Below are 24889 nucleotides of genomic sequence, written 5' to 3'. Positions count from 1 at the left end.
TCTCCCTCCCCCTTTTTGGAGCCAAACTTACTGGCTTGTAAAGCTCAGGACTCCTGTAACTCCAGAAAATTCTCATGAGTTTACTGGGTATTTTCTAGAAAAATCTAACTCTCCATTTCAGCACCCTACAAGGGGGAACTCCATGAGTCTTCTTCCCAGGAACTTTAAATTTAAAAGCTGCAGGTTAAATCCAAAGCATCTGTTAGCTTCCAAGTTCCATGTTTTTTGAAACGAAGCGTCTTTTTGTCTGCCTGTGTGTAGGAATCCTATCCGAGGAATCCCGTGTCTCTTGCAGCTTGCATGTGCAAATGCAGGGTAAATCTCTAATTGGCAAATATGAAGTGTCTCACTTTCTGCTGTGAAATTTAGACACAGAAAAACATGAATTAGAGCTAGATGATTGGCACCAAAAGATATAATGCAAAATCAGACAGAGACGCAAGGAAACGCAAAATATTTTGTCAAGAAAATAAAAAAGCATTTTAAAATGCTTTCAGTTGCTTAGCCCTACCAATAATGTTCTCATTTTAAGATTCCACATTTCATCTCCTAATTGACTACTAGTTGAAAAGAATATGGTAAATATGTTGTGATCTTGGCCCCATCACCCCCAGGCTCTGCTACCTTTCGGACCTCAGTTTACTCACCTCTTAAATGGCCGTAATAATATGACTCACCCCTCGTAAGGATTCTTGTGAGAATTATATGAATCATGCCTGAAACACAAAAGAACTCAGTAATTCAGGGGTTGGCAAACTGCAGTCCACGGGCCAAATCTAGCCCATCACCTGTGTTTGTATAACCCACAAGCTAAGTAAGAATGGTTCTTACATTGTGAATGGTTGGAAAAGAAAAATCGGAAAAAGTTTGTGATATATGAAAATTATACAAAATTCAAATTTCCACGTTTATAGATAAAGTTTTATTAGAACACAGACGCCTGCCTGCCTTTGCCCAGCCTATCGCTGCTTTCAGGCCGCGAGGGCAGAGTGGAGCCATCTCAGGGCCTTTCGCAGGAAGTTTATTGCCCCCTGCAGGAACGTCAGTGCACATGGTAACATCGGAAAGTGGGCGCTTCCCAGTGATCAGGGTTTCTGTTTCCTTGTGAAATTACACACCTCCCAGCTGACTCAGTGTCCACATGGAGTGAAGATGTATGAAAAACAGTTAATCAGTTTAATTTGCTTCTCCTGAGTAAAAGAGGTGGCGTTAGTCAAAGCTATGGACTGTACTCTAGACTTTCAGAACGGGACGCGCTACAAGAGCCCTTTCACTCGCAACTTCTTATGGCTAAAATGTGGTTGAATTTACTTTTAGAAAATATCTCCACCATGAGTTCCCAAAACTGATCTATCAACCAGCGCAAATCAAAGAGCACAGTGATTTCAAATTGTTTCATGAAAAGAAAAATAAGGTTTTTGAGACCAATGAACTCTTTTCATAGAATAAACCTCTGGTTCTATTGGGAAAGTTTTTATTCATCCCGATTAATATTGAGAATATTGAATCCTTTCATTATAATCTGAAAACATCTGGAACACTGGTTAACCTGAGGTCGTGTTCTAACTCATGAGGGGAGGAAAGCTTTCCTTCCCAAGAAGCTCCAAGATCAGCGGAACAGGTAGTTCTGCTGTTTTTCTCTTAGTGAGGAACTTGTCAGCTGCAAGTGAGAGCACACCCAGCTCTACCTGGAGGAAAAGAAAGTGGAGTTTGTTGCCCTCACGCTCTCCCTTGGCTCAGCCTTCCTGGCCTGGCTACTTTCTCAGATTTTCAACAGCACGTCAGCCAGTGCAGAATAAAGGAGAGAGACCCGTCCAGCAGCAACCCTGCATGTCCTGGAATTTGTTCTTTTTCATTGACTTAAATGGGTTCGCATGCTTTATTAGTTAGCATCTGCCAGGTCGTGTTGCAGTAACAACCAAGCCCCAGTGCCAGGGGTTTTCAAGAGCAAAAATCCCTTTTCCCCCCTCACTTATGCTGTGTATCAGCTGTGAGTTGGGTATAAAAGTAAAATCACTACAGTATCTTTGCAATCAAATAACAGGTTATATATGACAGGTTATAAATCAAATCAGAAAGAATCTAAAAAAATTCTAAAGTAAAAATTGTCAATATTATCAATATTATCATGGCATAGGTGAAGTTTAAGTGGAGGTAACCTATTTTGCTATAAATCACTTTCTGAAACTCATAGCTCTAGTAAAAACTATATAAACCAAATTTTAAGAGTAAATATGGTATAATATTAGAGGCATGGAAAAGGAAATGGCAACCCACTCCAGTGTTGCTGCCTGGAGAATCCCAGGGACGGGGGAGCCTGGTGGGCTGCCGTCTGTGGGGCCGCACAGAGTCGGACACAACTGAAGCGACTCAGTAGTGGTGGTAGTATTAGAGGCCTGTTGCTGAAGTGTGTATTGTCTGTGTTAACTGTACCAGCCAGCCATCTTCATGCAACATGGGACATGCCCTACTGAAGTCAAGGGCTCCCTGGTAGCACAGTGATAAAGAATCCACCTGCCAGTGCAGATGATGTGGGTTCAGTCCCTGGTCTAGGAAGATCCCGTGCAGAAGGAAATGGCACCCCACACCAGTATGCCTGCCTGGACATGACCTTATGGACAGAGAAGCCTGGTGAGCTACAGACCATGGGGTTGCCAAACATTGGATACGACTTAGCAACTGAACAACAGTTGAAATCAAGCAAAGGAGATTTAATTCTAAAATATAGTGCAAATCTGGTTTTCACCATGCCCATCACACCCAGAGTTAAAATGTTCAGAGGCAGTCATATATTCTGAATAAGGAATAGCATTTTTTTCCAAAGCTCTGGCCTGGAAAGAAATCAGAAAACTATCCAAATAAAAATCAAATTCTCATGTCTGTATATGTAAATAAGATCCTCACTTAGCTCAAATCCTTCTAGATTTCCACACTGGATGTTAATGGATCTTTTTTTTCCCCTTGGCTGCTGAAAGCCAACTTCTTGGCCTGACTTCAAAGCTAATGAGAGTCTTTAAAAGTCTCTTTTTCTTTCCCTACTGAAATAGTTGTGTGTTGAAGAGTGGACTGTGGGCTAGGATTTATAAGTTGACACCTCTTGACATTTGAAAAGGCCCAACAAGAAACCATTTCCACTCAAAGTTGATTTACAAAGTTATTGCCATATGGTCATTTTATCATATGAGTAATTGTCCCTCTCGTCCCTACACACACACACACACACACATGCGCGCACGCGCGTGCACAGGTAACTTGCTGCTTCAACCACACAAGAGTTCTAAACCCAGAATCAGTGAGTTAGTCTCTGCTCATTACCTACCTAACGGCCGTTCTCATTCCTGCACCCTTTTCCCCTTGACCTTAGGTAAGCTTGGTCACTACCACAGCCCCAAGTCTTTGGTTGTGATTTGTCTAAACCAAATCCCATTTTCTTCAGCAATAATTAATCTAGGGATAAGGATGTGACCTACGTTTGGCCAATGAGATGTACTCTGAGTTAGAGGATCAAAATACAGAAATTCACTTGGAGAAACGTTTTGGTTGTGACCTTCCTTCCTTCTTAGGACATTGGGTTGAGGATGTGATGCCTGAGACTGTGGCAGCTACTTTATGCCCATGAGGTAGCAAATAAAAGGGTGGAAAGCCCGAGAGTGGCAGAGGGTAGCAAGAGCCCAGGTTCTTGTAAACTTTGTGGAGCCTCCAAGCCAACCCCTTAACATCCTGTCCACACTGTTATTCGTTAAGACACTATTGGATATCTGGTTACTGGTGAACAGCTCCATCCTCACTGAAATGGCCAATTCCCTGCTGGTATGATATTGGCTCTGTCACTCACTCATTTAGAAGCTTCCTCTGTAGACTAGACTGAGCTTTCTTGAGTAGCTCAGTTATCCTTTACTGAGGTACCATATTAAAAATACCTTGCACATCTGACATAACAAGAGATAGTTGTTGATATCTTTTCTAAACAGTGGATTCGCGCACGGTGGGCGATTCCAGATAATTCATGCCCACGCTCTCAAAGTGACAACCACTGGCATTAACTGAATGCTTGCTGTGTGTCAGGCACAGTTCTAAGAACTTTAAACATGTTGCCTGATTTAATTCTCAGAACAGCTTTCTGATGTGTTGTACTGTCCCCATCAAGAAATGAGAAAACCGAGGTGCGGGGACGTTGAGTGGGAACCTTGGATTCGAGCCCCTGGAAGGGGCAGAGTCTGGACTTAGGCCCAGGCTGGCTGGCGCGGGACGCTGCTCTCAGTCTCTGTAGCAGGCTGCCAGCGCTTCAGCTGGAACTTCTCTTACAGAAATGAAACTGGACTAAATCAGTCCCGGATGCAGAAATCCGGGACCGCACTTGACCGCCAGCCCAGTCTCTTACTTGGCCCTGGTCAATGCCTGGTTTCCTAAAGACAGGCCTGGGTCAAAGTTCAGCATCCCAGCAGCAGAAACCTCGTTACAAACACGGTTGGTTGGCCAGCTCAGTACTTTTAGTCTCTTAACATCTTTTGATGGGACAACTTAACTTTCGTTTGCCACAGTCCCCTCCTTTTTGTCTTACCCCTGGTCAGTCCATGCTGACGTGACCTACCTTGCATTCTGGGACTTTTGACTTTATAATTTCCCAACCTAGATCTTAGTTTACAAAGAGGAAATGCTGGAACTTGTCAATACCTTAAGAAATGGAAGGTGGGGAGAGAGTGCTATGATTTAATTGCCCTGTTTTAGGATGTGTCTGTACGTTGATTTGCTGATGGATGCCTTCTTGCTTCAACTGACAATATGGAATGAAGGGTCCTTCTCAATTCAGATCATTTGGGTTATTTACAAACCAGTGATATTTTCTGCGTGAAGAAAGGAAAATATTTTCTCCACAATCATGCTGTGTTTCTGGAAATGACTTTATTCCCCGCCTCCCCACCTCAACCCTAACAGCAAGAAAAGAATTTGGAGGACGCTAGGGGTCTGGTACCAGCCAAAACAAATGCAAAGATGCCATTGGCTCTAGAGACTTCTCTCCAAGGCAGAGATGGCAAGCGTTTGTGGAAAGGGCCAGATAGTGAATGTTTCAGGTTTTGCCGGCTACATAGGGTTTCCGTTGCCAATTTTTTCATCTTTTTAAACAAATTTTCCAACCCTTTAAAAATGTAGAATCTATTCTTAGCTCAGGGGCCATCCCCAAGCAGACTCTGGGAAGAATTTGGTAGAAGTTTGCCAACCCCTGCCTGCGGAAACAAGAAGGAAGCTATAAAACTCTCTCCAGGCCAGTTAGCCCCATCCTGTTGCCAGGACAAATGAAACACAAACGCCGCCCCAGGTGTAAGGAGCACAGCGCAGAGGGAGGGAGGGAGGCGATGCAGACAGACAGGTCTGGAGTCGGGGCTCAGGTGAGTTGGGGGCTCAGGTGAGTTGTCTAAGGGCAGGGCTCCTGTCTCAGCCCCACGGCAGCCCCACTGCAGGCCAACCGCTCAGACAGCTCGCTGAGGACCGTGCGGAGCTCAGCGTTCACCCTGCTTCTGAGAGCAGGAACTCCAGTTAAGCAACAGGAGCAAATGGCTCGTCTGAGGAGTGGGAAATGGTATGAGGAAGCCAAGGCCATGAGAGAGAGGGCTGCCCGCCGTCCTTTCCGCAAGGAGGGTGGTTTCTCTCCAGCGGTGGGCAGCTAGGCTGTGCAGTGGGAACCGCCCGCCACCGTCCTCAGGTGCGGACTCTTAAGCAAATGGTGACGCCCGAGATTTTCACCTAAGCCGGGTGTGACTCTCTACGGGAGCCCAAGTCTAAATAGGGTCTAATAGAGTGAAAAAGGTGCTGAATGTGCCCTGAAGGGCCTTTCTTAAAAGGGCATCCTCAGCCGAAGCTCGTGGCTTCACCGGGCAGGAAGTTTGCCTCTTCTGAATCCACGTCTTTGGAGAGCACGTGGTGTGGCGGGTTACTTCCTGACGACGTGCCCGTGTAGAAATGGCTCTAGGCTCCCATCTGCAGCAACCATGTGGGTGAGGGGACAACCAGGACCCCACTTTATAAAACATGTCTGGGGGTGGGTTTCTTACCCCCCACTGTCTTATCACCTGGCCGAACAATCCAGGTGGTGTGTGAATCACCAGTAGAGGCTGTAAAGTCCGAGGAGGTAGAATCAGCCTTACAAACAGTGGATCTCAGCGAGGAAGGACCGCGCACACCTGAGCCTGCAGAAGAAACGCCCAGGAGAGAAGAACGCAAAGCCTCGAGGCCCTCCCTGATGGCGCTCCTCAGACAGATGGTAAGCTCTGCTTCCGGTTCAGGGCAACTGAGATGCCCGCACCCGCTTCTGAGACCCAAGAGCCCAAGGCAGGTGGTCAGCCAGGGCTCTAGGCAGCATGGACGGAATACCCACTAAACACCAACTGTGCAGAGAAAATTCCCTTTCGTCCTGCTGATTCAATCACAGAGAATGTCTCCTCATTGCTTATTTTCCTTAACCCTTCAGTTCAGTTCAGTCGCTCAGTCGTGTCCGACTCTTTGCAACCCCATGAATCGCAGCACGCCAGGCCTCCCTGTCCGTCACCAGCTCCTGGAGTCCACCCAAACTCATGTGCATCGAGTCGGTGATGCCATCCAGTAACCCTTAACCCCTGCTAACTTCCTCCTTAACAGAGGAAGAGGTCGCCTAGGCCCCTGCGCCATGGCGGCCAACAGTAACCACCTGGAAATTGTGTTATTCACTTTTGATTTTATTTATTTTTAAAAGTTTCCTTCTGTTTTTGGCAAGCGTTTCTGCTTTCCTCGTTATGATAATAATATGCAGTTTCCTTTGAAAATACGTTTATTTCCATAAAGAACATAAGGCGTTTTTAAAGCATTGAGTAATAAATAGTTCAATTTATATTTTGATGTTGGAAAACTTTTGAAGGGGATGTGTGAGTGACACAAATTTGGGCAAAGCCTGTTTATAGACAGTTCCAGACAGGATATGATATGAACGGAAATGACAGTTTCCTAATAGTGTCTGTAATTTAGCTGGTGAATTTGCCCTTCTTAACTTCTATAGCATGGAAAGAATGTGGGCAGACATCTTTGGGTGTCTATGAAGAGTTATGTATATTAAACATCTAAACATCCAGGAACTTAAATAATATAATGCAATCAAACCCCAATCGTTTGGAATACAAAAAACACAAAACATGTAAAAGGTCATTGGTTTAATTCTCTTTTAATGAAAAGCAAGAATTTCATTATAGTGTGCCTTTATTTCCAGGAGTATTTGGGAATTTAATCCTTTGAGAAAGCAACTCTCTAATTTCACAAGCTCAACCTGTTAAGGAATTCTTTCTAGTCCACAAAACAAAACAGAACAAAACCCTTGCCAGTGGGAGATGAGGCATATTAAAAATCACTGTCAGAGATTGTTGATGGGAATCGTTTTCTTTTATTGCCGAATCCTCATAGAGTAAGAAGTGGGCAATCTGCTTGACCGGGACCCCATCCATCTTCCTGGCCAGTCATTCTGCAGTTTGGCACTGAAAACAGGCCTCGAGATTTGAGATTTTTAAATCAATTTTTACATCAGGAAGGAAAAGAACATTTGGCCTCTTTCTGGCAACCCATCTGAATTACAAATGGGATCCCCAAATAACTCATCACAACACTGAGGGTGATCCAGCTTTCTCATTTCTGGATGGAGCTGAGAGATACAAAAAAAGAAAAGGCAAACAGAATGACTTTGTCTTCCAAATAATTGACATGAGACTCCTTCCTTTAAAAGAGAGAAAGATATGAGGGACTCCAGACAAAGCACGGAAAGACCTCTCAACCACCCACTGCCTCCATTCCAAACACATCCTCGAATTCAAGTGAGGGCCCATGTTTAAACTCATCCTCCAGAGTCATCCACTCGGTGATGTTTGGGGATGTTTTATAGCAGTAGAAACTGTAAGTCTGAACTGTTAGGGGAACAAATTGGAAATAAGAGTCCTTTGGAATCGATTTTCTGCAGGATACGGATGAGGTACAAAAGGACACAATTTCCCCCAAGTGACCCTCAGTCAGTTCATCGCATCTGGTCTCACAATGCCCATTATTCTCATTTCCTGTTTCCCATTAAAAGGTTAGACCTGGGAATTTGAATATGAGTGCCTCCTATTAATGTTCGAACCCCTACGCTTCCATGACGGTTGGGGTTTCCCCTAAAGTTCCAGATATCCTAATTATTCACTCACATTACTGAATTATCATGATTGTACTGAATATATATAAATATACTGGATTATCATTACATATAAATATCCATATAGAAATATACTAAATTATCATTACATTATCATGTTCTGATGAACCTTTGCTCTATTGAGGGACGTTTGGTTTGTTTCCAACTTTCTGCATTTCATTTATTCACTTACTCAGCAAATATCATTAAGCTCCCACTATATTGCAGGCAACAGAGATGCAACAATGAGCATAAACAGATGTGGTCCCCGTCCTCATGGAGAACAAAACCTGGTAAAGAAACCAGATTTGTTTTGAAGTCTATGCCACATTCAGGGGGCACACACCCTGTATCTTCCACTCACAGTCTCCGCTGCTTCACCAAACTGCATGAACATCCTTAGAACCTGTGTTCTGCACAGGTGTTAATATCCCCATGGAGTACACTCCTGCAAGATGGCAACTAGCAATTAGTTTCAGGAAACACTTGCAGTTAACATTTCACGGCTTCCAAAGTCTTTGGATTTTTGTAGGAAAAATAAAAATCTTGTCTAAGGGCTTGAAGATAGACAGCATCTGGCCTATCACTGTGGGATTTTTCTTTTTTATTTTTTTCAAGTATGTGCCTAAGCATTATAATTGAATAAGTAAATATTTTAAACTGAATTCAGATATTTTTAGCAGAATATAGTTTTTAATATTAATTGACTTTAGTAATGAGCCAATATTATAAAATATACAATATTATAAAACTTTACAATACTGTGTATTGTAAAACAGTATATTTATATTTAGTAATGAGCCAATATTGTAAATTTAATTTAAGCATCCCTTTAATTACAAATAAATAAATTTTAAAAAATAACTGACTGTAATAGAAGAGGAAACTCAATTACAAATGCATCACCCTCATTCTGGAATCAGGGTCAGTTCATCTGACCATTGATTCTCTGCTTTCCAATCTTTGCTTCCCTTAAATTTCTTCCAGAAATAGCACATTTTACTCTCTCATGGCAAAGTGCCTGTTGGTCGAGTTTGCTTTTTAATAAATGCATTGCCCAGCTGATTTCTAAAGAGATCTTTTTTCCCAGAAATTATTCTTTCATGAAAATCATTTTCACATAATTATATTTCAAGGGAAAGAAAGCAGAGTCATGTCAGTCCTAGCCCCACATCGGCCACGTGTCGGTGGAGCACTTCACAAAGATCCCGTGGGCTCCTGCAGACTTTGGAGACAGCTGCGAGGAATGGCTAAGACGTCTGTCGCACCCTGGATAGAAAGCGATGCCCACGTGTGCTCCCTCAACAGCGTGCCAGGAAATTGGCTATTTGAAGCACTCGTGTCTTTTTACAAAGTGACCCACAAACCACGTGGGCAGATGAAACCAGAAAGGTGGTGAGGTGAAGGTGAAGTCGCTCAATCGTATCCGACTCTTTGCAACCCCATGGACTGTAACCTACTAGGCTTCTCCATCCATGGGATTCTCCAGGCAAGAAAGGTGGTGGATGGAAGTATAAAGACGTAGATTCCCACTCTGTCAATATTAGTAACACCTTGCCCTTGAGAAGTGCTTTCTCCCGCACACTATTGCCACAGCGCTTCCTCTAATCCTCCTCTTGTCTCTTTCTTTAGACCACTGATTTTGTAAGAAACTCTGTTGGAATAACCATCTCAGGCTTAGATAAGAGAGACTCTTAAACTTTAATACTGAGAAAATTAAATGCCCAAATGAGACAGCCATGAAATCAGAGGGGTTTTGTTAATTGCATCAATCTAGTAAGTCTAAGACGGAGAAGGCAATGGCACCCCACTCCAGTACTCTTACCTGGAAAATCCCATGGACAGAGGAGCCTGGAAGGCTGCAGTCCAAGGGGTTGCTGAGGGTCAGACACGACTGAGCGACTTCACTTTCACTTTTCACTTTCATGCATTGGAGAAGGAAATGGCAACCCACTCCAGTGTTCTTACCTGGAGAATCCCACGGACGGGGGAGCCTGGTGGGCTGCCGTCTATGGGGTCACACAGAGTCAGACACAACTGAAGTGACTTAGCAGCAGCAGCAGCAGCAGTTAAGTCTAAGAAAACCTGCTGACATGGACTATCTCATGGAAAAAAAGAGACTTGTTTGTAAGGTTAACTCTAAAACAAAACACAGGAGTCTTTTGGCCAAAGTTTTTGATCTTGGCTTCCTCCCTGAGTATTAAAATATGAATACCAAGTTGTTCGTTAAGGAAAGGCATTTTAAAGTAGCATTTGTTTTGGGCAATTCCTGTCTTCACCAGAGACTTGGCATTCCTTCCTACCCTGAAAGGGGACTCTGTAGTCACTTGGCAGGTCTCAGCTATTAATAGTAATAATAATAGCTACCGTTTGCTTATTGCATGCAAATTATGCGGCCAGTCCTGTGCCAAGCACAGTGCATGGATCAACTCATTTAGAACACAGAATCCCTGCCCGCAAACCCTCTTACTGGCCCACTGTGCACACGGGGGTATTGAAGACTCTGTGTTTCAGTGACCTGCCCAAGGTCGCAGAGCTGTGACTGGCAGAGGCAGAATGCACACGTGGGCTTTCGTTGCTTCTAAAGCTCACGCTGGTACTCGCATGTTAGTGATGCTTCCTGTGCTTCTGGGAGCTGTTTTCTTTAAAAGCAGAGAGAACAGCCAAAGGTCCACTTTTGTGACTTTCTTATTAATGTTCTCTGTGGAAACATCATTTCTATGTGTTGGGCTTACCTGAAAATATGACAAAGCAAAAGATAGGAGAATTAATCCATGACTTTCGTAAAGCTTGGACACAAGTTTTCTGAATGTACTTGCCACTAAAATGAGATTTATGTTGGCTGTGTCATTTTGTCTGAATTGTCCAGTTCCGTTTCAAGTGAGCCTCTTGGTAAAACACAAAGGTTGGACTCAAAACCTTTGTTCGTCCTGGAGCTTTCTAGCAGATCCAGTTCCTTGAATCTGTTGTAATGAGGCTGATTTAGTAAACAGTCAGGCTATTGTACTCGCTAAAATAAAATGTCATCCCAATTATTCTTTAAAATATCAACTTCAGTTGAAGTAAATCTCTATCAAAATACATTTGCATTCCTTTCAAAGAGATGGGAACTGACCACCAAACATTTCCACTAGGATTTTGAATAAGTGATGTATATCGGAGATGCTTCAATCATTCTTTGAGAATGAAGCTATGGTCATGCATGACACAATGAAAGACATTTAAAAAGTGATTTTATTAACACGCAAGGCTTGGTTGCGAATCCAGGCCCTGAGATGCTTCATCTTTGATTCCCATGAATAAAAATAAACTCTGTAAAGAAAGTTGCTCAATAATATCACACTGGGAAATCTCTGAAATTACTTAATAGTCTTCCGACTGTTCTTTAAAGTACTAAATAGTCTCTGAACGGATTTTTTCATCTCTTTAAACAGCAAGCCTGTTATTTTTGACAGCTGGGGGAAAAATAAGCTGCTGTGGTTACAGTCCTTTGAGTACAAAGCCCAACAGGAACTATTTTAATTTATCACTGAAAGAGGGCTCTGCAGAGAGGAAAGAGAAGGGGTGGAAAGAATGCAAGAGAGAGAGAGACAGAGAGAGAGGGAGGAAGGGAAGACGGGAGGGAGGGAGGGAGCAGGGAAATAATCGTCAGTACCTGCTGATGTTGAAGAGACAGCAGACAGACTTAACAAGACTCTGTCTAAACTCACCATGCTGCTGCTGCTAAGTCGCTTCAGTCATGTCCGACTCTGTGCGACCCCATAGACGGCAGCCCACCAGGCTCCCCCGTCCCTGGGACTCTCCAGGCAAGAACACTCACCATACAGCTACCTTTTCATAAGTACAGCTTGGTAGCTCAGCTGATAAAGGCGACCCAGGTTTGATCCCTGGGTTGGGAAGACCCTCTGGAGAAGGAAATGGCAACCCACTCCAGTATTCTTGCCTGGGAAATCCCATGGACAGAGGAGCCTGGCGGGCTACAGTCCATGGGGTCGCAAGGGTCCAACACGACTTAGCAACTTAACTACTAAACTATACCTCAAAATGAACAGCAGAGAACAATCATGAAAAAGCTGAGGGCAGTCTCCTTTACTTTTTTTAAAGACTTTGAACTTCTTCGCAGTGATTTCCCTGGCATCCTGAGGGTCTGTTTTCAGGATGGCCGCCTATATCCACTACTGCCAAGGGAACCCGCAGGTTCAATCCAAGGCCCCCTCCCCCCAACTCCCACCAAAGGCCAGCAGCAAAGGGAAGAGAGAAGAAGGCAGATCTCAGTCTTAAAGTGACAAGTACCCAGCAGTAGACAACTGAAACAATTCAATTTAGGGAAGTTAAAAGTCTCTGTCCTAGGGGGATGCAACATGACTCCTAATGTCCATCAGCTTTTCCTTAAAAATCACTTTGGCTGGTTTCTGCCTTCCCGCATTCCCTAACGGCCAGCTCGTGAGGGCAGGGCGCTGTGTTCTAAAGGACCCTATAGAGCGTGTTTGAGTAGGAGGGTCAGTGACAACACAGCCCGAATTCTAGAGGCCCCCGGAACCCCAGAGAGGTCAAACTTCTAGGTGAGACCTGAAGGAGCTGGTTGTAGGGAGCAAAATAACAACCAAGAACCCTTTCCTCTGCTAACTGTTCTCAAGAGACGGGCCTTGTAGAGCGACGCAGGAAGCCTAGAGGGAGGAGAGAGCTGGCTTCCACCTGAACGGGTCTAACCTGTGTGCAGGGCGCAGATCCTCACTGGCCTTTGGGCTGGACAGCTCTCAGGAGACGCTGATGCGGCTGGCGCCAGAATCACGCTGGTAGAGCCTCTAGTTTAGATTGTCGGTTTAAGGAGCCAAAGCTGTGACTTCAACCCCGTTCAGCACGTCCCTGATGCCACCGGCCACGGCGAGGGTGCTAAGCATCAGAAAAGAGAACGTTCAGCGTAACCCATCTCTCTACAAGGGGCAAAAAGGATTACAACGAGACACCCCCACTTAAATGCTACCAGCGGTTTAACTCTTCACTTACTCATACATTCCGCGTGTTCTCTGATGTTCTGGTTCCAACATCAGTATTTTCATCATCACTTATTTACCCCAGAATAACATAATCTCAGGATTTAAGACTTTATTGTTGTTTTTGGAGACCAGCACTTGAATTTAGCCAGACTCTGGTTACAGACGGCATGGAAATTATGCCTCATGAGCAGCGCGTTTCTCATGGGTCTTCCATTTATCTTGGCCTTGCACCTCAGCAATGAATGACTGAGGTCATCCATTTCAGAACTTCCCTTGCTTTTTCCCTGTTGCTGTGCTCGTGGTCGCTGAAAGGCCATTGTCTGTTTGTTATTTTAGTCAGTGAAAGGGGATGGAGGGATCACCCACTCTGAAGAAATAGATGGGAAAGACGCCAGCTACCAAGTAAGTGATCTGTAAGCTCGGTTCGGTGGTGGGTTTAGCTGCTGTGTTCTTGGTTCTTTCGAGCCTCACGTCCAATCAGTTCTCAGCCACAGCCAACACATCCGACATCTCTAGGTTGGGCACCTACTGTATACCAGGCACCGTCTTGGACTTTGAAGATGCAATAAATGTCCATTACTGTGTTCATCAGCGTGAGCTACCATACGGCACCATAGAGAGGAGAGAAAATGAGCGTTTTGATTTCTCTTCTTACAAAGACACTAATCCTATTAGTTGAGGGCCCCATCTTTATGACATTAATTAGCCTTCATTTTTTACTCCAAATACTTTCACGGACAAGCTGGCTTTCCTCAGCTGTTTCTTATTGTAAAGTCTCACACGCGCTCTTCCCTCTCTGCACATGGAAAATTCCTCCTCGTTCTTCACATCTTGGCTTAAACGTCACCTCCTCAGAAACCTGTCCCCTTTCCAGCCATCGTCTCTGCACCTCGTGCTTCTACTTCATGGTGCTTATTACATGTTGCAGTAACTCATTTGTCCGTTAGTCACCTGTCTCCCCTTCCCTGTCCCACCCCTTCCTGGAGCACTTGTGGAGCAAGGAACGGACCAGGGACCTGTTATAAATATTTTTTTTTTCATCACACTGCATGGTGCCTGGTACTTAGTAGCAGCTATTTCTGGAATAGATGAGTGGAAGACATGGGGTCATGTGGGCTGCTTCTATCAGTTTCTCCATCCTGAAGAAACAGTTATGTTTTTATAACTATATCCTTTTTTTCCCCAGTGGGAATCATTTCATGCTCAACATCCTATTTTATAATCTGTACTCTTTCTTAACTTAGAAATACACCTCCAAGAAAATGTCATCAATATTCTTCTAATTTTGGCAATACGGAGACATGGTTAAGAGTATGGGCTATGGGCTTCAAACTGCCTGGGTTTGAATCCTGGCTCAGCTGTATTCTGGTTGTGTGACTAAAGGCAAATAACCAATCCCTCCAGGCCTCAGTTTCCTTGTCTGTATAATGGGGCCAGGAAACATACTGCTTTATAGGCCTGTCATATTTAGATGAATCTATACATGTGACGGTGACTCAGCCATGAAATTAGAGGACGCTGACTCCTTGGAAGGAAAGTTATGAGCAACCTAGATAGCGTATTCAAAAGCAGAGACATTACTTTGCCAACAGAGTCTAGTCAAGGCTATGGATTTTCCAGTGGTCATGTATGGACATGAGAGTTGGACTGTGAAGAAAGCTGAGCGCTGAAGAATTGATGCTTTTGAACTGTGGTGTTGGAGAAGACTCCTGAGAGTCCCCTTGGACTGCACGGAGATCCAACCAGTCCATTCTGAAGGAGATCAGCCCTGGGATTTCTTTGGAAGGAATGATGCTAAAGCTGAAGCCAGTACTTTGGCCACCTCATGCGAAGAGTTGACTCATTAGAAAAGACTCTGACGCTGGGAGAGATTGGGGGCAGGAGGAGAAGGGGACGACCGAGGATGAGATGGCTGGATGGCATCACGGACTCGATGGACGTGAGTCTGAGTGAGCTCCAGGAGTTGGTGATGGACAGGGAGGCCTGGCGCGCTGCGATTCATGGGGTTGCAAAGAGTCGGACACGACTGAGCGCCTGCACTGAACTGACTGATGCATGTGAGGCACTTAGGAAGTTCCTGGCAGAGGATTTCCTGGTTAGAGGGAGTCAGCGAGGTTTAGTTGCTGTCTAACAGCATGAGCTGCCACGACAGGATGCCATGGCGAGGAGAGAGAAGGAGCATTCTGGTGTCTCTTCCTACAAAGACACTAATCCTGTTGCATCAGGGCCCCATTCTAACGACCTCAATTAGCCTTAATTATTTGCCTGGCCAAAAAGTTCATTCAGGTTTTTCTGTAATATCTTACAGAAAAACAGGAATGAATGTTTGGCCAACCCAGTTCTTCCTTACTCCACACACTTCCGCACTGGGGATTAGGACTCCCACATATAAAGTCATAGCTTTTGCTGCTGTTTCATTACAGCTATGGCTTCTGATGATAAATTACTACCCTGTGATGTTGTTCATCTCACAGACACACACACATTCCAGCAATTACTGAATAATGGATCATCTCTGCTCCTGTAATAGTGGGTTCTCTTACACATTTCCACATGGACTATATTGCCTTTTACGGCATTCAGATTGGTTTTATCCTTCTTTTTTACCTGACTACTATGCCCACCCTTCCTCCAGACCTATATTCTAGACCCCCTTGGAACTAAAACTCCCAAAGGTGACTGTCTTGGAAACATGATAAACTTCTGTTATTCACTATGGAATATTTACATATGTCTGTACATGTTGTCTGGAATCTGATCATGAATCAATAATGCCCATCATTTTGATTCTAAAATCTGACTGTAGTCACTGGAAACCTGAATGAGCTGGAAATGTCATTCTATTTACACTCATCTAGGAATGTTTTGAGAATTCTGTTTTCCAGGGTCTTGGATACAGAGATGAGAAGATTTGTGTGTAGTATTAGGAGATGACAAATGCTTAGTTTAATTTTAGGAGGAGGGGTAGACATTCTCTGCTCCTTTTAGATTTTCCCTCTCTGAGTTATAAAAGCCTTAACTGATGCTTCCACAAACAGAAAGCACAAGGCATTCCCAGCCTGGGTTGGCTTCCTATGTCTGAATCAAATGGGACCTTCTGATGATCTTATCCTCCAGCTTCCTGCCAACGTCCCTGGGTTCTAGGAGGGGACACACTCAGATGACTCAGATGTGAATAAGTTTTGTTGTAAATTTCCAGAATGTATAGGGTCAAACCCTAAGCAAAGATTCTGAATCTTCTGCATTTCATGACAGAGCAATCATACACTGTCCAAATTCTTAGCTCATTTTGAAGGAAAGGACTCAGTCATGTATTGTTTCCAGAATTTAGCTTCTAAGCTTTTTTTTAAATTAAGCTAATAGGGATGGCATTACCATGTGGTAAATAGACATGACCCACTGAAAGCTCCCTTCTATAAAAACAGTGTCAAAGGAAAGCTGTTTGTGGGGACTCCCCACTTCACACCTGAGTGATGAGCTAAGGGAACTGTTTTGGAAACATTGGAAAGGCCAGTTGCTGGCCATTCATTCCAGACTGACCATGTGTCAGGCGAGGTGCTGGATATAGAGCAATGGAAAAGACACAGAGGTTTCTTATCCTCCAGAGCTTCCCTTCTACCAGAGGGAGTCAGAACACTTCCACATGAGCAAAGAAATCCCAAATATAAAGAAAACTCAGCAGTGTTCCCCAAGAAGGGGGTCAGGCTTCCTCAGACTCCCTCAGCTGGGGCTGCGTCTCCAAGGAGCACAGCCGAGCTGAGACCTGATGGGAAAGACGCGGCCTCTGAAGCCCCGAGACACCCCAGCAGCAGCGCAGCCAGGAGGCGGCTCTGCTTTCAGAGTCAGCTTGTGCAAGGGAGAGGAGGCCCTGGCGGCTGCAGCAGAATGAACAGGGCCAGGACGAGGCCGGTGAGACATGGGGGCACCCGATCCAGCAAAGATTTCCTGAGCGCCTCCTCTGTCCCTGGCACTGGGACCCACCGTCCCTCAAAGTCACCGCTGAGTGTTAAGCCAGGAGGACCAATTCGTCCCAGTTTGCCCAGGACTTTCCTGGTTTGGGGGCTTCCCAGGTGGCGCTAGTGGTAAAGAATCCACCTGCAATGCAGGAGACACAAGAGATCAGGGTTCGATTCCTGAGTCGGGAAGACCCCTGGAGGAGGAAGTGGCAGCCCACTCCAGTACTCTTGCCTGGAGAGTCCCGTGGACGGAGCAGCCTGGCGGGCTCCAGTCCATGTGGTCGCAGAGTCAGGCACGACCGAGCACACTGTAACTTCCTGGTTTTGAAGCTGTTATGTTCCGTGTCCTGGAACGCCCTCACTCCCAGAGAGGCCCAGACAGTTGCCCTCTGTGTGTTTGGCATCCAGGCACCCCCTCCTCCGGGGGCTTTCCGTCACCAGCTGTTGCAGCCCTAGCAGTGCCGTGAGGTGCGATTTCGTTGCTGTATTCTCACTCCTTTCCAGAAGAGGAAGCCGAGAGGTCACACCGTTCATTCCCGGTCACACAGCAAGGGTGTGATGAACCAGAGCCACGCCATGTTGTCTTGACTCCAGACACTGAGTTCTCAGTCACTTGCTGTGTCTTAAAATCCTCTACGGGGCAAAGCCATTTAATGGGGTGTGGGAACGGGGGTGGCAGAGTCACTGGTTTCTGCCTTTCTGCAGAGCAGCGTGCTGGGATGTCTGCCTCCTTCTAAGGCGAGTGTCTGCTCTGGGTGCCTGTCATACTTGACATCTTAGCATCTGCTACAACTTAGGGGGCTGGGATCCGACAAAAACACTCTGGAGGTGTGCTTGTACAGCAGCTTCTCGGAGAGCCCTGGATGCCTGAGGCTTTGCTCCGAGGAAACCCTTCCTCCGGGGTGTTGTAGTCTGGGGAAGCCTTCAGGACCCGGCAATTTTTCTCTGTCTTGCTCACGTCTAAGAGGTATGTTTGATCCACTGATGAGAAATGATTACTCTCTGCCTTCTGAATCAAAACTACCACTTTGCCATAGAGATCTGTGACCTAAGCTTTATGAGTCACAAGTTGCGCGTGTGTGCCCAGTGGGCCAACTGTGACCGCAGGAATAATTGCGCTTGGGTGTTTGCTATCAACAGGGCTTTAAAGCTTCTGCTGTCAGTATTTTTAAACAAACATATTTTGCATTTACCGTAATTCGATTTCAAGTTTCCACTGAAAAAATCTAGAAGATCTGAGAGTGCCGAGCTATAATCTAGTCATATCTTTGGTGGATCTGAGCAGCTGTTGCCCTTTTAAACAAGGCATGTGACATTCAGCTCACCACAGTCTCCCCTGCTCCAATCTGTCTCCCCAACATCTAGGCCAGCATTGCTTGAACTGTTTTTCTTAAACTGGGGAAATAGTTCTTTGGCCTTAGGTTGCTTTTCAGTTCAGTTCAGTCGCTCAGTTGTGTCTGACTCTTTGCAACCCCATGAGCCGCAGCTCGTCAGGCCTCCCTGTCCATCACCAACTCCCAGAGTTTACTCAGACTCATGTCCATTGAGTCGGTGATGCCATCCAACCATCTCATCCTCTGTCGTCCCCTTCTCCTGCCTTCAGTCTTTCCCAGCATCAGGGTCTTTTCCAATGAGTCAACTCTTCACATGGGGTGGCCAAAGTATTGGAGTTTTAGCTTCAACATCAGTCCTTCCAATGAACACCCAGGACTGATCTCATTTAGGATGGACTAGTTGGATCTCCTTGCAGTCCAAGGGACTCTCAAGAGTCTTCTCCAACACCACAGTTCAAAAGCATCAATTCTTCGGCACTTAGCTTTCTTTATAGTCCAACTCTCACATCCATACATGACCACTGGAAAAACCATAGCCTTGACTAGACGGACCTTTGTTGGCAAAGTAATGTCTCTGCTTTTGAATATGCTGTCTAGGTTGGTCATAACTTTCCTTCCAAGGAGTAAGTGTCTTTTAATTTCATGGCTGAAATCACCATCTACAGTGATTTTGGAGCCCCCCAAAAAATAAAGTCAGCCGTTTACAAGTGGGGAGATAGTCACTGCTTGATTATCCTAACCCTTAGCCTCTTTCATGTTTTTATTTTATCTGTATGGCCCCCAGTGTCATTTCAGTTCAAATAAACTCTGGGAAAAAGGCTTTGACCTCCTAATAGATTTTTGGTCGTCTGTAATTTACCTAGAATTTTGGATTTTACAGCCTCATCCCTCCAAACCATAGGAACCAAGTAGGACTGTGAACATTGCACTTTACCATGGAAAATATGTCCATCAAAACTACAAATAAAACAGCTGCCTTCTTTCACTGCTGTCTTGTGAAATGGCAGTGTCACACCAGAGATTAAGGGAGACAATCATGTAGAGACGAGGAGGCGTACCCAAGAAAAGTCACACGTGGTGCAAGTGGGAGAAACCCTCTCACAGCTGGCTCATGCGAAAAGGGGGCTTCAGGAACAGCTAGATCCCGGGGCACACGCAATGGCAACGACACATGGGGTCTTTCTCCCCTTCTCTCTCGTCCGCTCTCATCTCTGCTTTTCCTCTGTGTCCCCAGGTTTCTTTTTCAAGCAGATTTTTTTTCCTAGAAATGGTGATAGTTCTTGAAGCTCCAGGCTTTTACCTTCACAGCTTCCGGCTCAAAGGAAAGGGAACAAACCTCTCTCTTGCTTGTTTAGCAAAGCTTTGAGATCAGCTGAGGTTTAGCTGTGTTTGGCCAGTCTGAACCAATCCCAGCAGCCCAATCATACCCACTGCTCTGGTTGGCCAGGTCTGGGTCACGTGTCCTTGTCCAAGGATGAAATTAGCGTGTGAAAACCGCAGGGAATAAACCAGAGAGTAGTGGTTCTCCAAGAACCCAGTTTTTAGTTCTAGAAGAAGGAGTAAAAAATGCTTGCCACGGAAGCAGTCATCAATGAATGAATGACCAGATCGGTAAATAAACGTCCCCACTGTGATTTCATACCACGGAAAGCATTTACACATCTCTTCTTTTTTCCATCTCCCCCAGGACTCACGAGCACACAGACCCCATCCACCCTTCGAACATCTCTGTCTGAACGTATCTATTCACCTCCTGAGCGTTGTCTTGCCGCCACTAAAAATGCACTTTGTTTGAACTTGCTCTAGACCTCGGACCCCACGGAGAAGGTGGTCGCTCCGCCACAGCCGGAAGCGGCAGCTGCGGGCCAGAAGGGCAAAGAAGGCCCGTCCAAGGGCAAGAAGGCCGCCGCGGAGACCGACAAGCAGAAGGGCGACAAGCAGGAAGCCAAAGAGCTGGCCCCGGGCGTGGAGCCGGCCGCCGCGGAGGCGAACTCGCTGCCGAACGGGGACAAGCCCCAGAAGAGACCCGAGAAGCGGCGGCAGTCCCTCGGGGGCTTCTTCAAGGGCCTGGTGGGTAGTCGGGGCGCCTCCCCTCTCGGGGCTTTTGGGCCCCGGCTGTGGGTCCCGCCTCCAAAGGCGACCGGCTGGCTGGCCACCAGGTGGCCGGACCTCTGCCAGACAAACCCTGAGCGCCTGCTGGGGCCCAGGGGCAGAGAGCCCGGTGCATGCAGGCGGGTGGGATGCTGGCGCGGGGCGGATAAAAGGAGCTCCGTTTCGGGCAGTGGGCAGCTCAGCCGGCTGTGCGGGCTGCGCAGAGTACTGGCCCGCTCCTACGTGAGCAGGAAAGCTATTAAAACTGTTCAGTGAGGAAATGCTGGGCCCTTGCTTACAGCCTTCATGGACTGTTCTGCTGCTACAGTGCAGAAACGGCCGTAGAGGGGCCACAGCCAAATAGATAGGCAGCACACGTCTCGGACCGCCTTGGAGAGCTGACGGTGCTTTGGCGCCGTGATGCCTGCAGAGGTGGTGAGCGGTGGGTAGACACTAAGTCTTGTTCACGTCACCGAGCCCTTTGTCTGAGGCCAGGCTTCCTGGCATTCGTCACCTCTTTAATGATGGCAACATCCCTTTGGGGTAGAAACGCTTCTGCCTTAGTCCCTCCATCTTCCTGTTGTCACGAGACTCCAGCAGTGGTGGAGAAGAAGGGAGGGCTTTCCTGCCACTTTGCAAAGATCCAGTCAAGCCCCGAGGGCTTCCAGGCTGGGCATGTTTCCCGGGGGGTTGCCTGATCCCTCTCCTGAGAGGGCAGTGCTAGCAGCAGGCCTGTCACCAGTCAGGGGACCATTGCCACCTCGTCACCTATGGAAAAGGAGCTTCTAGCTGCCCTCAGCCCCGCCCAGCCCAGCCTCCCTCCCCAGAAGCTACACCGACAGCCGCTGCCCATGTGACCTTTGCCCTCCTGGTGACAGCCTTCATTCTGGCCCCTCTCTCCTCCTCCTATACCTGCTGCTTGGACTCCGATAGGAAGCAGCCTACTTGGTGTTACATGAAAACTTTGCAGAGATGTTTTGTAGGCAGAGTAAACAGCCAGTATGGTTAGAAGGTGAACAGAGGGTTGATGGGAATTAGCTCCACCTGGGGACTGTCCTCTACACCGCCTTCCCACCCCCGGGTACTGTTCTTAGCGCATCATAAGCCAGGACTCGCTTTGTCTTGGAACAACCCTCTGAGATAAATGTCATCACCTTTATTCTAAAGATGAGGAAACAGAGTTCAGTCATTTGTTCAAGATTTCACAAAGCTGGAAAGGAATATACACAGGCATGGAACTCAGGCAGCTCAGCGGAGACCATTCTCTTACCCACCGCCCGCGACAGCACCTGGCATAAAGTGCTACATAACTGGCGATTGCTGTTTTTGATATGACGGATCTTCACCTTCTTTTGTATTTCCTCCAGGGACCGAAGCGGATGCTGGATGCTCAAGTGCAAACAGACCCCGTGTGCATCGGGCCAGCGGGCAAATCCAAGTAAACAAACTTCACGGCTCCCATCAGGTTCCGCCACCGAGACGTCTCCTCCCGACTCCGTCTCCCCCCAAACCCTCTCCATGTGTATACTTTTTCTTCTGATGGCCATCCCATGAAAGTCTGCCTCCGAATTAAGCCTGAGCTGTTGTATATTGAGGTGTATTATTTACGGCTGTGGTCCAGTCTTCCCTGGTAACTAACTGTAAAGATGGCTTAGCAGGTTAACTAGGCAGGTCTGAAGATGGGTCCCAAGCAGGGTCGGGGAGGGGCAGAGAGGACTGTATTCTGGTTAAGTTATGAAAAATGGCCAGGGGCAAGTAAGCTGCAGAAGGGAAAAGACTGCTGGAAGGAATTAAGCTTTGTAGTCAAGGCGTGCTCATCCTCTCGGCTTGAAGAGGAGAGGCGAAAATCCGTTTGTTTAAGTTCACGTTTCAAGGAGGGAGACCGTGGGGCTGTGTGTTGTTGGGAGGTTGCCAGTTTTCTGGAATGGAATGTGTGGGGAATGACGAAGGAATGAATGAAAGTTGTTTTTCAAATAGGGTCCTTGAACGTTATTGATGGGAGGGAAAAGATCGACTGGAGAGGACTTGACATGATTTGGGAAAACAACTGCTTTTTGAGGCTCAGTGACAAGGGCCAGGATTACAACTTCAAAAAAACAAAAACTACCCCAAACCAAACCAAATAAAAGACGTTGCGAGTTTATTTTTGCAACACGAGGGGGCGCCAAGGTCTCCGTTTTCGTCCCGCATCCCGTATCCCCAACAAAGATTTGGTCTCTGCAATCTTACATTATTAATGTTTCTCAGATGGCTGAGGGGCTTGCTTCATCTGTTCTGTCTGACACTTATCTCAAGCCTGTCTGTAATTTCCTAATGTTCTCAGGATGTGCTCTGATAAAACCCTCCCATAACCGCAGTTAATAATAAAAATTTACAGATTACTCAAATACCTGAGTTTTTTTAATATTTGTACAGAGCGGTACATAGGACCATGGTGTATTAAAGTGTAGCTCAAAACCCAGCCATATGATCGACTGATACCATGTATACTGTATCTTCTTCTGACTTAATAAAAAAGTACTTTGGCATCTGAACTATCTTTTAATGTTCCGCTTTTAAAGCAGGCCAGGAGCTCTGTGTCTGCGGTGGCTTTATCTCCCATGTCAGAAGATCGATGCCCCCCTGCATCTTATTTCCTCTCCCAGATCTTCCTCAATCTCCTCATATGTGGGCATGTGCACACACAGATGTGTGCACGTGTATGTTTGCACATATGCACACGCACACACGTGTGTAATATATACACACTGCCTCTGGCCACACTGACAGAGAAGAGCCTGACACAGAGACTCGGTGCCGGTGTGAGCCTGAAGGCGGGCTCCTGGAGAAAAGGAAGGAAGAGGAGGACGGGGCAGGGTCTGGTCTCAGCTGGAGCGCAGTTTTGTTCTGTCTCCCAGGGGGCCCTGGAGCCTGAATCATACGTGAATCGTACCACAAAGTTGGTTCTACTTACCAGCAAGGAGGCTGGCCTTTGTCCCCTTGTTGGTGAGTCATGGACCACCCCGGGAGGTGTTAAGGCAGGCAAACTTCTACAGTTGAGCTGAGAAGCTGGGATCGCTTGGGCTGGAGGTTCAGAGTCAGTCCGAGTGTCCACGAGTGACACATACACCCAGGTGTGTATTTATAGCCACAGATGCACACACACTCAGGAACACGTGTTTCATACAGAATAGACAGACGCATGCACACGTCCACAGCCTTACACAGGCAAACGGACATGCGTGACTGACAGCCGCAGGCCCCGCGGCTCCTACAAACCCACCGCGTGTACAGTCCACCGCACCGTGGCTAGAAACAGCACTGAACGCCTGCTCCTGAGAAGTCCATACCTTAGGCAAAGAAAACTGTGGCTTGGGCAAAAAGGCCTTTGGAAAATGTGTTCAGGACAAAAATATTTCACCAAAAAAAGTTTGGGAGGCCTTTGGCTCCCAGGACCCACTGGCTACCAGCTTGGACCGGCTGGCTGCACCTGAGAGCTCAGCTTCCAGAAAAGACCAGAGGCTTTCTCCTTGGGGTGGGTTTGGCTTCTCCAGCCCTCCTGCCCGAACCTGGACATTCCTCACTGTTTGTGACTCACCCAGCTGAGAATGACCTCATGCTGCTTCATGTCTGCATGCTTAACTTGGCCCAGATCAGGGGAAAAAACCCTCTGGGGAAGACCTCAGTAGGGGGTGACTTTCCCTCCATCATCCCCATCACAGCACATGGGGTGATTCAAGGCAAACGGGCAGCCGGTCACTGCTTCGTCTCTAAACACCGCGGGGGTTGCCTGGCATGACCTTTGAGCTCTGGCCACGCCAGCCTGTTGAGAGAGGTGACAGTATTATTTGCAAGTTTCACCCCACTGGACACAGGGGCTTTTTGCCCTGATGAGAAATGTCTCCAGGGCGAGACTGACTCACTAATGCCAAAGGAGCCCTCCCACCCCGGAAAAAATTTTTCAAACTTTTAAAAAGAAGTTCTCTGCTGAGAATCTTGCTGCAGAGCATGCCAACGGTTTCCGTAACTGGTTTCCCATCCTCCTGGCCAAAAAAAGAGAGCCATCTTTGAATGAAATTGCTTGTTCTGTTTTTAAGAAAACTTAAGCCAGAGAGGACTCTAAAAATTACTGGGAAGATTCTAAAGCCAGTTGTAGCCTGCGAAGCAAGTTAAAATTCCGTTTTTTTAGTTTGGTGGGGTTTGTTTGATTTTGATTGGAAAGCCCATTCCTGACGCATTTGCAATAAATACTAGTTTCCATGCTTCCTGTTGGATTAGGGGTGAAAAGAATAGCCACTCCCCAAATGAGTGCAGGAAAGCTCCAGGGACAGATTTCCAGAGGGGCTGAAG

At 46.5% G+C, this 24889-nt stretch overlaps 1 protein-coding gene across 1 annotated transcript in view; it reads left to right on the top strand.

Moving 5' to 3' along the window:
* The window catches only part of BCAS1 (brain enriched myelin associated protein 1), an 86294-nt gene extending 64226 nt beyond the window's left edge, over window positions 1-22068 (top strand). The window contains exons 9-12 of the mRNA XM_052651143.1: window positions 6086-6259; window positions 13516-13581; window positions 20276-20539; window positions 21928-22068. Of these exons, the coding sequence (XP_052507103.1) occupies window positions 6086-6259; window positions 13516-13581; window positions 20276-20539; window positions 21928-22002 (579 nt within the window). The 3' untranslated portion in view covers window positions 22003-22068. The remainder of the gene's footprint in view (window positions 1-6085; window positions 6260-13515; window positions 13582-20275; window positions 20540-21927) is intronic.
* The last annotated feature ends 2821 nt before the right edge of the window (window positions 22069-24889 follow it).

This window comes from Budorcas taxicolor, chromosome 13 (genome assembly GCF_023091745.1).
Source record: "Budorcas taxicolor isolate Tak-1 chromosome 13, Takin1.1, whole genome shotgun sequence".
Classification (NCBI taxonomy): domain Eukaryota; kingdom Metazoa; phylum Chordata; class Mammalia; order Artiodactyla; family Bovidae; genus Budorcas; species Budorcas taxicolor.
This window is presented reverse-complemented; position numbering and strand designations above follow the sequence as displayed.